Raw genomic sequence first — 12,433 nt, 5'->3', positions numbered from 1 at the left:
CTTTTGATAGACATTGATGCCCAATGTCAGAACTTGCGAAGGCTGTTTGTTGCATTTCTCAAGTATATCTAACCAAGTTTTCCTATACAGTCTCTTATTAACTAAAACTACTCGACAAGACAGGAATAAATTTCTTGTGGGTTTGGAGAATACTAAAAGATGCTAATCAGTGTAGTGTAATTTCTCAACAAGTTTATTGCCTTATTTTCAAACTTTTCTCGAGTTGAGCGAAACGGATACGGGTAACGGGTAACCGTACCCACTGGTACCCGACAAAAAACCAGCCCATGTCCACCTCTAGTCTACGTATATCGATTAAAAAAACTCAATTCGAATCACAAATTTTCTTTTCTGTCGTTCATTACTTATTGGTTCGCACTGTACTTGGCGATAAGAAGGATATGCAATGGCAGCACATTAAAATATGTGCTAACATACTGAGAAGTGGGCACGAGCAGGGAGCTGCCAATGGAGTCGACAACTGTCAATGAGTGGGTGTGTCCTGGCTTGGATTTGAGCTGGAGCTTGGGTATTGGGCTTTGGGTTTTGGGCGTGTGAGTTCGGGTTTGCGTTTGGGTTATTCAAGTGCGCGTCAGCAGCTAGCAGCACATTTCCGTTTCCGCACACGAAATGCGCTGAAAACGGAACATTTTCAAAATGCAAAACGTGGCACAAAATGTCAACAGAGGGATAGAAGATATAGATCGTGGGCTTGCGCGACGAGGGGTGAAGGGACGAAGAGCAATATAAATTTTATAAAAAAGAAATATGTATGTATTACCATGACTGCGTTATTTCTGGGCCAGCGGCATGCAAACAAAGCCGATGGCAGTTTGAACCAAGGCCTCCTTTCCAGACCCATGAGCACCGCACCGCATCGACTCCCAAAGCCTCCTCTGGCAGGAGGCGGAAATGCCTTGCAGAGCACGTCGCCGGTGGCAACTTTAACATTCTCACCGCCAACCATTTCATATCCTCTCACACATGGAAGCTGCTGGCCGTTAAAAGCTGTTTTTACAGATATTTTCTTATTTTGTTTATTTTTTACATCGCCTCCCGCCCACCGCATTTTGCCATTTCCTTCCGTTCCGTTTCGTTACGTTGCGCGACGCGTTACGTTAGTGCTGACCTTACGTTATGCTCGAATATTTTAGTCGCATGTTGGAGGCCTTGCCTCCTCCCCTCGTGCGAAATCTTTCCTATTTTAGTCCCCTCCATTGCTCTCTTTCTCACTTCCGCAGTGCCATTTCTATGGCGTACGTGCTTATTTTTTTAGCAACTTGAACAATGTTTTTGCTCCCGGGAAATTTGTGCAGCTTGCGATAAAAGTTAGCGGGGACAATCGGAAAGGCTGACGGTCTACCGCGCATTGGGGCGGTTGGTCCTTGAGAGGCGACTGAGCCTGGCATATGGAAAGTGAGCTAAAAATAGTACCACCATAGAACATGCACTTTGTGTCGTTTAAAACGTGTGCAGTAGGCTTTTCGGGAGACTATTCCAGTTCCTCTTAAATTCGATTCAATCCTTTTGGTGGAAGTCGGAACCTAGATCAACGCTGGAAGGAGTCTTACTACTTATTTTTATATTGAATTCACCAAAAGTGCGTGTTGTTTTTTAATAATTTTCAATAACATAACATCTACAAAAATATTTCAAAAATTAAAGGGCCAAAAGGATATATGGTACCCTCAATGTACATAGAATAAAAGAATAGACTTATTATACAGTGTTGAACTCTGGTTCACTTTGAATGAATTATCTTAAAGATTTTGTAAGATTGGAATAAGTTGAAAAATTCAGGAAAGTTTGTAAATAACCATTTATACGATAACCATTTAATAATTAATTTACAGACTTTCTTGTTTGTTTTGTTGTTGTATATATTTCGGTAGACTCAATTGTTTAAAGCCCAGACAGTGTCCAATTATCGCATTCATTTGCCAACAAACATGCTGGCCGTCCATTTTGTGGCAGGCAGGGAAATCTCATTTCAAGCAAATTTCATTGCATACTTTGGCGGGCTTAACTATTTAAGCAGAGGGCTAACAGTCAGACATATAGACACACAGAGATGAAGGCAAGATTCGGCGGTTTGAGGGAACCCCAACTTTTTAGCTGCCAACCGAGCAACCAGTCCGCCTGCTCTTGCCAGTAGTCTACAAAACTGTCAACGGCAGACCCGGACGCAATACGAATTCGAGTTCGAGTGCAGAGTCGTGGTCAAGTCCTCTTAATGAAGCAAGCAAATCCACTAGCCACTGGTCACTAGAGGTTTGGGTGGTGGGGCGATAGGAGAGGATGGTCATGTATGTATATGTGGAATGGGACTTGGAGTGGAGCTTAGCAATTAGATTGCTGCATATTTAATGCATGAATGGCGCCACAATTTTGGGCATTTGACCAAATGGCCCAAAAACGGGCATATTGAAACGTTTACGATGGACGTCGACGATGACTTCAACGACGAGGATGAGAATGGAAAGGAAAAGGAGCAGAGGGTCCAGAAAATTACGTTCCCACACAAACACACACACACACACAGAGACAGAGGCACACACTACCATAGATGCAAAGAGCTCTAAGCCCATAAGCGGCTTTCTTTTAGGTGAACTAAGAACTACTCCCCTCATTTCTCGTCCCACTATGTTTTAGAAATTGTTGTAGGGACAAACGGGTACTTACATGCTCCTCCTCGGGGGCACCAGACGACGTCACTTTGGCCATACAAGCACCTGATCCGCCGGCACAGCCTAATTGGTATTTCGGCACTAATGGACGGCATACATTCAAAAAGAACTGCAAAAGAAGAGAAAAGTTACACAGTGTGAGATGAGGAAAACAAAAGCCAGACAATTACATTGGACTACAGTGGAATAGCTCACCTTGGTTGATTTCGGCACTAGACTGGCCATACTGGGCGGCAGATCTATTGTCGCCTCATAGTTCTCATTGGCGCTAATCAATGGAGTCAAGTCGACCAGCTCGGTACCGCTGCTACCCATACCATCCGTATCCGATGTACGATCCACATACACACTCGCCGTGCATTTAATCTGCTCACGGCACGCATGCGACGTCTGATATTGAATTAACAGCTGACAATTGGAGTCCTCAATTATTTTCAAGGCATTGTTGCTGCCCCCACCAGCACCATCACTAGCGCCATTGTCCTTTGTCGCATTGTTCGCACAGACAAATTCGATTTTCGTTGACCATCGCGTAGTGCCACGACAATTGGCGCCATCCTCGTATAGCAAATAGACCGAGCCGCTCTGATTGAAACGCAAATGCGAATTGAAGTTACCCAAGCTGATGGTCTCAGCATTCTGTTCATAGCAGGCGCCTGAAAGTGGTCAAAGAAGTGCAAGAGCAATTGAGTGTATGCGGGACTAAGAGTGGACTAGACAAAGCTAAAGCAGAAAAAAAACCCACGACTACACAGACACACACACAGTGATGGACCATTTGGGGTCTTTTTTGCCAGAAGGTCCACAAGAAAAAAACGCGTGGAGGCATGATTGCATCCTGTTATACTCAAATGGAGCGACAGCCTGCCTGATGGAAGACATCACATCAGGATGTCAAAGACGAAACTAATTGTTCTCGCTGTTTGTCCACTTTCCCCTTATCCCGCATATGCTTTAAGGATTTCGTGAAAGCTTTTATCCAGCCGTGGCTTTTAGTCAATTTCATTTGGTTCAAAAAAATTTGGCTCAAATATCTCAATAACGTAAATTTTTTAGTTAGTGAATTCAGAATTGATTAATATTTCTTCCGATGAACTCATGAATCAATGTATGGTCATGTTACCTTCATAACAGATGGCGTACACAATCCTGCGAAAACCCCCCAACATTATTGTTCGTCATCCAACTAGTTTGAGCCACGTCATTCACATTTGCCAGATTTTGATTGAGTGCCCAAGAGCAACAACAGTAGTAACATTTGCGATTGTGATTGTGATTTGACTAGAGTATAGTAATTTCAATCTTCATCTATTTCTACATTCGACATTTTTATACTTTATTGCAGACTTTAGGGCAAGTCCGAACAAACCAAGATACCAGATACCAGAGCAGACTAGACCAGACCAGACCAGAAAAATGCAGAATTGAGAAGAAAATAAGGAGAGAAAAAAAATCAAAGAGAAAAGGCCAATTGAATTGGCTTTTCAAATCGAAAAGAAATCGACTGTCAACTAAATTGATAAATGACATTGTTGGTGCTGCGTGAAAACACATACACACACAAGGACATAAAACATATGTGTGTGTGTGTGAGTTTGTGACTCTGCCCTGTGTAAGTCTGAGCCTGAGAGCATCTTGCGGAAGCATGCAATTGCATTTTGGTTAACCACAAATGAAACAGAAGCCCATACAACTCCCTCTGCGCATACCATTTTATGTACCTTGGACGAAAATCATTTCCTGGCCGAGATTATCCCCAAAACACACACAGATACAGTTAACAAATTCAATTTCAATGCAATCTCAGGCCAAACACTCAGGCCTATGTTATGTACATAAGTGTCCCGTAACCACGTTCGCTTTGTGGAGAGAGAACTAAGAGCTCCAAGAAACCATACATTGTTCCCAATAAACAAAACAAAAACAACAAAGGTTAAATATAACAGACTTGAAGAAATGTTGACTTTGTGCCATTGATAAGGCATCAACGAAATGATGGAATAACAGCCAACAACAACAACAATTCCTATATAAGAAAAAGAGAGAAATCCTCAAGCAAATTGAATTTCAATAAGAAAACAGCCAAGAAAGGGTCCACACAGAGTCCTAAAAAACATTGGCCAGGCCAACGGCAACAAAAAATGTATAACCAAACACAACAAAAAAATATCAAAGAAGCTAACTTCGGCTATGCCGAAGTTTATATACCCTTGCAGTATACTTGGCAATAATATTTTTCCTTTTTGAAATTTCTTTCCCTGCAACTCAATTCATCAATACACAAACAAAATATTATTTCTCTTTTTACCACAAGTTTTTCTTCTTCCATCATTTTCTAAGCAAAGCACGGCACGCATACACATACAGTTCATGTAGCGTTGCGTCTGTGTGTGTATGCGTGTGCTCTGTTGATTTGATGATGGCAGTAGTAGGCAGCAAGCAGCGCTGCCGGCAGCGTTTGAACCGATTTATATTGACTGTAACTTGTGTTCTATTTATCGGATCAGATTCAAATTTTGGGATCTGAGATTTTATATCTATTACTATCATATTGGAAAATTTCATGGGGATACTCCAATTTTTGCAAAAATGTTTCTTCTAGAGCTATATGATATAGTGGTCCGATCCCAAAGATTTTCATACTTTATCTCACCCGGGTAAAAAAAAGCTCCCAAAAAAAATTTCATCCCGATAGCTCTTAAGATGGCTGAGTAAAACGCGTACGCACCGACGGACAGACGGACAGACGGTCAGACGGACAGACGGACAGACGGACATGGCTATATCGACTTAGCTTCTCATGCTGATCAATATATACTTTATGGGGTCGGAAACGTCTCCTTCTGTGCGTTACAAACATCTGACCAATTTTATAATACCCTCTGCAAGGGTATAAAAAAAGAAAAAGAAAAAAAACCCAGAGAAAAACAAATATAAACGATTTAGTAGCTACCACTTCGCAGGCACATTCTGGCCAAACAGCTGCCGGCAAGTGTTCGACTAAATTGAATCTGCCCCGGCAGCACCGCCAAGCGCCAACAATCAAAGTGGGGAACCAGAAACAAAAGAAAAAGGAGTAAAATACCAAATCTACACATATAAAAATAGAAATGGAAAATTAGAAACATTTCAAGACAACAAACAAAATGGAATCCCAAATCGATATGGACAGTTTGCACGGATGTTTCGCTACATCTATTCATTTTAGTTTTCACATGCTTATAAATATATGTACATACATATATACCGAACGGAAGATTTCCGTTTGTAGCTTTTGATTATTTTCATTGTCTAATAAAAATAAGTCTTGTCGATTCCTTTCTAACTTTGTGACCAAAAACAAATTTTGGCCAATTGCAAAAATCTTTTCAGTGAAATTTAAATTATTTCATTATTTGAAGAGAAAATCGAATCATTCAGTATAATCTCACAAAGTATTTGATAGATATCTCGGATTCAGCCCGATTGGCACACCATTTAATATAACTTCGATACAAACAACAAAGTCACGAACTGTGACTTTTCTCATTAAATTCGTTGTTTTCTGAGCTATTGTCATATCATTAAGCTTCCATAGGAACAATATGTTGTGTTCGGTCGAACACAATGATTTTTTATACCATACATCCAAAGTGAAATGGTATATTAAGGTAGCCATAATGGATGTAACATGCAGAAGGAAGCTTTTCCGACCCCATAAAGTATATATATTATTGATCAGCATCAACAGCCGAGACGATCTAGCCATGTCCGTCCTTATAAACACCCAGATCTCGGAGTCTATAAGAGCTAGAGCCACCAAATTTGGTTTGTAGTCTCGTGTAGTATGTACAGTTATCAAGTTTATTTCAAATTTTTGCCACGCCTCCTACCGCCCCCAAAAATTAAATAAAACCGATTTTCTCAAACACTATACTAACTAGAGACACCAAATTTGGTATGTATATTTGCTTAGTAAATGCGCACATTTTGTATGTGTAAAGATTTTGACACGCCCCCGTAATTTGAAAAAACTCGATCATCTCCCGTAATTTTCTACCTTGTGCAAAATACCAAATTTAATCAAAATCGGACAAAAATAGGCAAGTTATGCATATAAACGTTTTTCCATGAGCCGGAGTTGGCCGTTGGCTGATGGGGGCGCTAGGGTGCTCGTATGATTGAGTGAGCGAGATACTAAGATATGCTTGTAAAAAGCATGTGATCAGAATTTTTTCAAAATACGTAAATGCAATTGCTATTATAAATTTGCAATATTTGTTTTACTGGTGTATGGTATACCTAAGTTGGCGAGACGACTTACTTACTCCATTTTTAACAACTTCGTTACTTTTTACGCAATTGCTTTAGTTATCAGTTTAATGTAGTTACTAGTGACTATGCCGAATTTCACAAAGATCGGACTACTATATTATATAGCTGTCATATAAATATACGATGAAATGAGAAGCTACATGCGCCGGATTGCTTCAGCCTAAGATTGTAGTCCATTCGCTCCCGTGATAGTTTTTTCACATTTATATCGATGGATCTCTGTAGGTAAGGGAAGAGTAACAAAAAAATTTCGGCGCGGTCAAAGTTAGGCCCGGCCCTTTGGTTATATAAAACGTTTTTCCACTTTGACGATTGTAGGTATGGGAGAGTAAAATTCCTTTTCAATAGAAGTAAAAAGTGTATAAGGGTCTCTCCGAACGGCTAAGCATACCTTGTTATCTGCTTACGTAAAGGCATATATCTATAAATTTATAGTTTGTTAAATATAATATACGTTTTTGATCAGGACAATTAATCGAGTTTATATGCATCGCCAAGTGCCGCCTTGTCGTGCTTCTAAATACTACAGGCATCTTACTATATCATACAGCTCCCGATTGCAGGCTATTTTTATACCAAGAAACACAATAACTGTGCATAACTGGGAAATCGGCTGAAAATGACGATAAATATACTATTACTTTGCTTAGGAAGAATTCCTGGTTACTAACAACAAACTCTTGCGGTTTAAGGTGAGTTCAGTTTTATACGATTCTCAGTTCTCTCCCTACTTATTTTCCTTTCCCAGATGGAACTTACATGGAATGGTTAACATTTTTTTTCCTGCTACCGCTCGATTATTGGTTCATCTCATGCCCCATTTGCTTGGCCAATGTCAGGTAATTGGCTTTTGAGACATCTCTCCAAAACTGATGAGCTGCCAAATGTATGCAAATTTGCTAAGCAGGCCGAATGCAAAGGCAAATGTATAATATTGATATTGACACAAGGGACATGATCGGACTAGAAGTAGACAAGGAATTACGCATGTGTGTGTGTGTGGGGGGTGTCCCATGTGATGGAGGATAATCCCACGTATGCGTAGAAATTGTGAAAAAAAACAACCTGAGTATGCATGTATGTTGGATTTATACGACCTGGCCTGGTCATAAATAAATACAAATGCAAAATGAAAATAACACAAAATGACAGTGCAGCATAGTGTGGCATGGCCATGGCCCATGCTGCATAAGCAATTAACAGCTGTAAGGGGCGGACCCGTCCATAATTCACTCGCAGGCCATATGGTCCGCCAAAATTCCTTCAAATATTGAATTCAACTATGTAAATTGCACAAACAACTCAACATCCAAGCACAGGCACAGACTCATCAGCAGCAGGAGGAGACTTTAATGCTGGCCCATCAAGCGGCGAGGGCAACATGGCGACTGCCCATGTCAGCTGGGGCGCCACGCCAGATACCAGAACCAGCCCCAGCCCCAGTTGCATTAGAAATGCCACTGGGCCAGTGCATGTTGGTGTGTGTGTGAGTCTATTTACAAAAGCTTTTTCCTGTGAGTTTCTACTATTTTCCTAACAAATGAAAATTTCATGTAGAACTCCTTTCTCCCCATCGCTCAGCAGGCCTGGGAATTGGTTGCCAAAAGGGAGTCCGCTTATTTATTTGTTTAGGCCCAGCAGTGGGCCACGTAAATAGATGCAGTCTGCAGTGCATACGGAACATGGCCCACTCGTATCTATTCGCGAGATGACCCCAAAAAGGACACGGCAAACGGATATGCGTTTGCAGTCAACTATGAATGCAGAACAACAAATACACACCCACAGAGCGTCTGTGTGTGTGTGTGTGTGACTATGTGTGTGTATAGCATGGATACTAAACACGTTTGCCATGCCAACAGAAAATGGAAAAAAATGCCGCTCTTTGCCAGGAAACAAGTGCTTTTTTGAAAGTCCTTTTTTTGTCTGTACATTGAATAAATACATAAAATAAATGTGCGTTGCTTTCATACAAATGATAGGTTTAATAAATATGTATATACATATGCAACTTTATCAGTTAGATATGACAGATAGTAAAACTATCCTAACATAAATACCTTTTCGTGGTTTAGCTAAAAATGTGTTTCCACTGTATCCACTTTGAATAGAATGATGGCCAAAGGAAAAATATTGTTTTACAATTTGGCAGCAAAACGAATGTGTAACAGTAATCTTTTCCAAAGCGGTTAAAGGATAGAACTTCCAAATATTTTCTAAGAAGACCAACAAAAGTTATAAAAGTTTTTAAGGAAGAAAAAACGATGCTATGGATCTCGTTTTACTAAAATCAATTCAAATGTCATACTGCCAGCACTGCAACACATTTTTATAAAACATTTAATTGCTGCTTTAAATCAAAATCGAAACATTTAGAAGTTCAGAAAAAAATTAGCTTATAGAAAGCAGCATTTGGAGATTTCAAAGATAATCGTGATCTAAATCACAACAATTTATTTTAGCACTCCAAATGCAATAGCTTATCTGAGCTTATCTGTTTATGCGCTCCAATTCAGATGATAAACCAAAATAACCCCCCAAAATTATAGAATCAACTTTTTAGAAATTGAGGATTGCCCACATAAATAGTAAATAAATAAATTAAATGAAAGTGTTTAGCCTCTTTAGTCAACACGAAATTCATTACCATTGTATTCTAGTAAAAAATATTAAAGATTTGAGCAATTTCCATCACAAAAATAATAATAATAGCAAAATGTAACCCACCAACCCACCTAAGTGTGCAATACTAGCATTAAATTGTTGTTTTTGCCTCAGCTTTGGCAAACGTGAAATACAATATTTTAAAGGAGATTCTGATGACGACCATTTTAGGTTTGCACACGCACACGCGAGGAATTATGTAAATATATTACGACGACCACATCACAAATCCAAATCATCATCCCCTGACTTTGGCAACTACAAAACAAACACGCATGAACGCTTTAATGCTAAACGGATGATATGGTCAACTGAAGACCCAAAAGAGTAAAGATATACTTATATGTATACCATTCCGTTTTTCTCTACTGGTCACCAAGACGATTATGGCTTTAAGTGCTGCTCAAGCGGAAACTCAATAAAAAATCATTAAAACCAACCAAGAAAAAAGAAAAACCGGGTAAGGCAAAAAGGTTTTTCCGCCTTTTGTCTGCTTATACATATGAGTATATGCTTAAGTTGATGTATGCTGCCAGTCCAGTTCAGCACTTAAAAGCAATGTTAATATTTCAGTTTAAAATTTCAGCCGACTCACCGCCTTTTTCCAGGCACGGCTTGCCAGCACTAGCGCATACGGCCACCGTGTACGATTTGCCATCCTTGCTCAATTTGTGGGGCTCTTCCTTGCTGAGTGGGCTGAGATCCAGACTGTGTGTTTCCGATGGGTAATGGAAAAGAACAAAGATAAAAGTGTCAAAGTTAAATTTTAAAAGCCAATTTTAATTATCTAAACTATACTTAATATCTTCTTAAACTAACGAATACCACAAAAATTCACTTTAACCAGAAAGCCGGGGGCTAACTTCGACCCGATCTGGATGTAATTTGGCAGAGTCGTTTATTCAGCATTATTAAATTTTACGATAATAGCTCAGAAAATATCGCAGTTATTAAGAAAAAGTCTCTCTTCGTGACTTTGCCGTTTGTATGGGAGCTATATAATATAGTGGGCCGATCCGGCTGAATCTGAGATATACAAACTGTGCATTTCAGCTATTACGGAAGAGTCTGAGTTGATCCAGATGGACGGACGGACATGGCTATTTGTACTCGTCTCGTCATGCTGATCAAGAATATACTTATATACTTTGTATGAATATCGGAGATGCTTCGTTCTACACTTCTGATTAAAATTAATGTACCCTTTTTGTAAGAGTATAAAAACAAAACTTATTTGTTGAATCGATAAGTCAGTTAGTCAGTTTTTTACGAACTTGTGAAAATCTCTTTGCCCATTAGTCTTAGCTCGATTTGAGTGGAAAGTGTTGTCCTTATACAATCAGACTTGAGTTCAAATATATTTTGTAAATATTTGAAATAAATTTGAATTAAATTATAGGATCACTTTAGTAATCGGTTACGTCTTTGGAAGACGAATGAGTTAGATTTAATTTTGAAAAGTTCCAATTTAAAAAATGCACATGTATTAGTAAGCGATATAACTTACATCTCGTTCCTATAAGTGACAGCAGTGCAGGGTTTTAGATCGTTGCATGCCAGCGGAGTAACATAATTAAAAAGATACGTGCAACTATCTAATCCGAATCCTGAAAAAGTGGGATGAGCATTCTGCAAGAACCAAATTGAAAGTAAATCATTCCCCAAATAAAAATTTTAATTGTTAGCTCCTACCTTTACTGACTGATCGCAGCTGAAATAAACAATGCTCGTGTAGTTTAAACTTTTATTGGCGGCACACGGTGTGTTTGAAGTGTGACGCAATAGAAGACGACCGTTTTCCACAACGGGCTTCGATTGGACCGTGCCAAAGTTGACAAATCTGCAAATTGTTACAATTAGGGTGTTTTTGAATTTCGGCTTTCTTGCACTACCATACCGTTCTGACAAATTGGTGGCCTTTGGGGAATATAGACATATGCTGCTTCCTGGGGGGCACATCATGTTCTCACCATAGAGCACTGGCTGGCATACATTAATCACAAAGAAGCGTCCCTGCCGATCGCTAGTGAGATGATTCATATCACTCAATGGCATCAAATCGAAAGTTCCTTTCCCGTTCGGATCACGGACACTGCAACTGTTTGATCGAACAGCATCCAGAACGGGTAGACATGCCAATGGCGTCTCGAAATTGATGTAGAAGGAACATGCATCATTTGCCTTGCACGAAAATTTCAATCAGAAAATTAAATGGGAAAAATCAAAGCATAAATTTTCCCTTACATAGGGTATAATCTGGAAAGGATTGACATCCAAAGTGTAATCGCAACTGAGCTGGACATGGATCTGATAATTGGGATTGGTGGCTGTGCCATTCTCACACTTTGAGCCATTTAAATAATTCAAATACATTTTGCCCTTGCGATAATTAAGTTCATGCTGGCGCCCTAAAATATAATAATTTCCATTGGTTTTCATCGAGTTTTTCATATAAAAAAAAAACCGTTTGGCTAGATTTACCCAGCACGTATTCCTTGCCATTCCTTTTAAGGCAAGCAGCCACATTGCTTTCGCCGTTGCAAGGTCGCGTGACGTTGCCGCATATGTTGAACTCAAATGTGTCGCCTTTGTTGGTTAAGCTTTCCACTACATGGGCAAAATCGGAGCGAAGTCCACTGTAATCGAAAGTGCTTCCATAGACGGGCTCTTTAATCTTGCACTCGTTGGTTGAAAATATCTAAAATAAAGACCAAAATATGTAAAATTAGAAACCGTCGAGTCTAACATCTACTTAACAGACTTGGGGA

The 12,433-nt window shown here is 39.6% G+C and overlaps 1 protein-coding gene across 3 annotated transcripts in view; it reads right to left on the bottom strand.

Annotated features, from left to right (window-relative positions):
- Positions 1-12,433, bottom strand: part of LOC6650131 (cation-independent mannose-6-phosphate receptor) — a 30,836-nt gene that overhangs the window by 17,056 nt on the left and 1,347 nt on the right. For all 3 annotated transcript variants that reach the window (XM_023180099.2, XM_023180098.2, XM_002072667.4), the window contains exons 2-9: positions 12,147-12,363; positions 11,910-12,073; positions 11,563-11,846; positions 11,358-11,505; positions 11,173-11,294; positions 10,261-10,373; positions 2,883-3,343; positions 2,683-2,796 (exon numbers count right to left, since the gene is read on the bottom strand). In XM_023180099.2, the coding sequence (XP_023035867.1) occupies positions 2,683-2,796; positions 2,883-3,343; positions 10,261-10,373; positions 11,173-11,294; positions 11,358-11,505; positions 11,563-11,846; positions 11,910-12,073; positions 12,147-12,363 (1,623 nt within the window). The remainder of the gene's footprint in view (positions 1-2,682; positions 2,797-2,882; positions 3,344-10,260; positions 10,374-11,172; positions 11,295-11,357; positions 11,506-11,562; positions 11,847-11,909; positions 12,074-12,146; positions 12,364-12,433) is intronic.

The sequence above is a fragment of the Drosophila willistoni genome, chromosome 3R (assembly GCF_018902025.1).
Source record: "Drosophila willistoni isolate 14030-0811.24 chromosome 3R, UCI_dwil_1.1, whole genome shotgun sequence".
In the NCBI taxonomy this organism is placed as follows: domain Eukaryota; kingdom Metazoa; phylum Arthropoda; class Insecta; order Diptera; family Drosophilidae; genus Drosophila; species Drosophila willistoni.
This window is presented reverse-complemented; position numbering and strand designations above follow the sequence as displayed.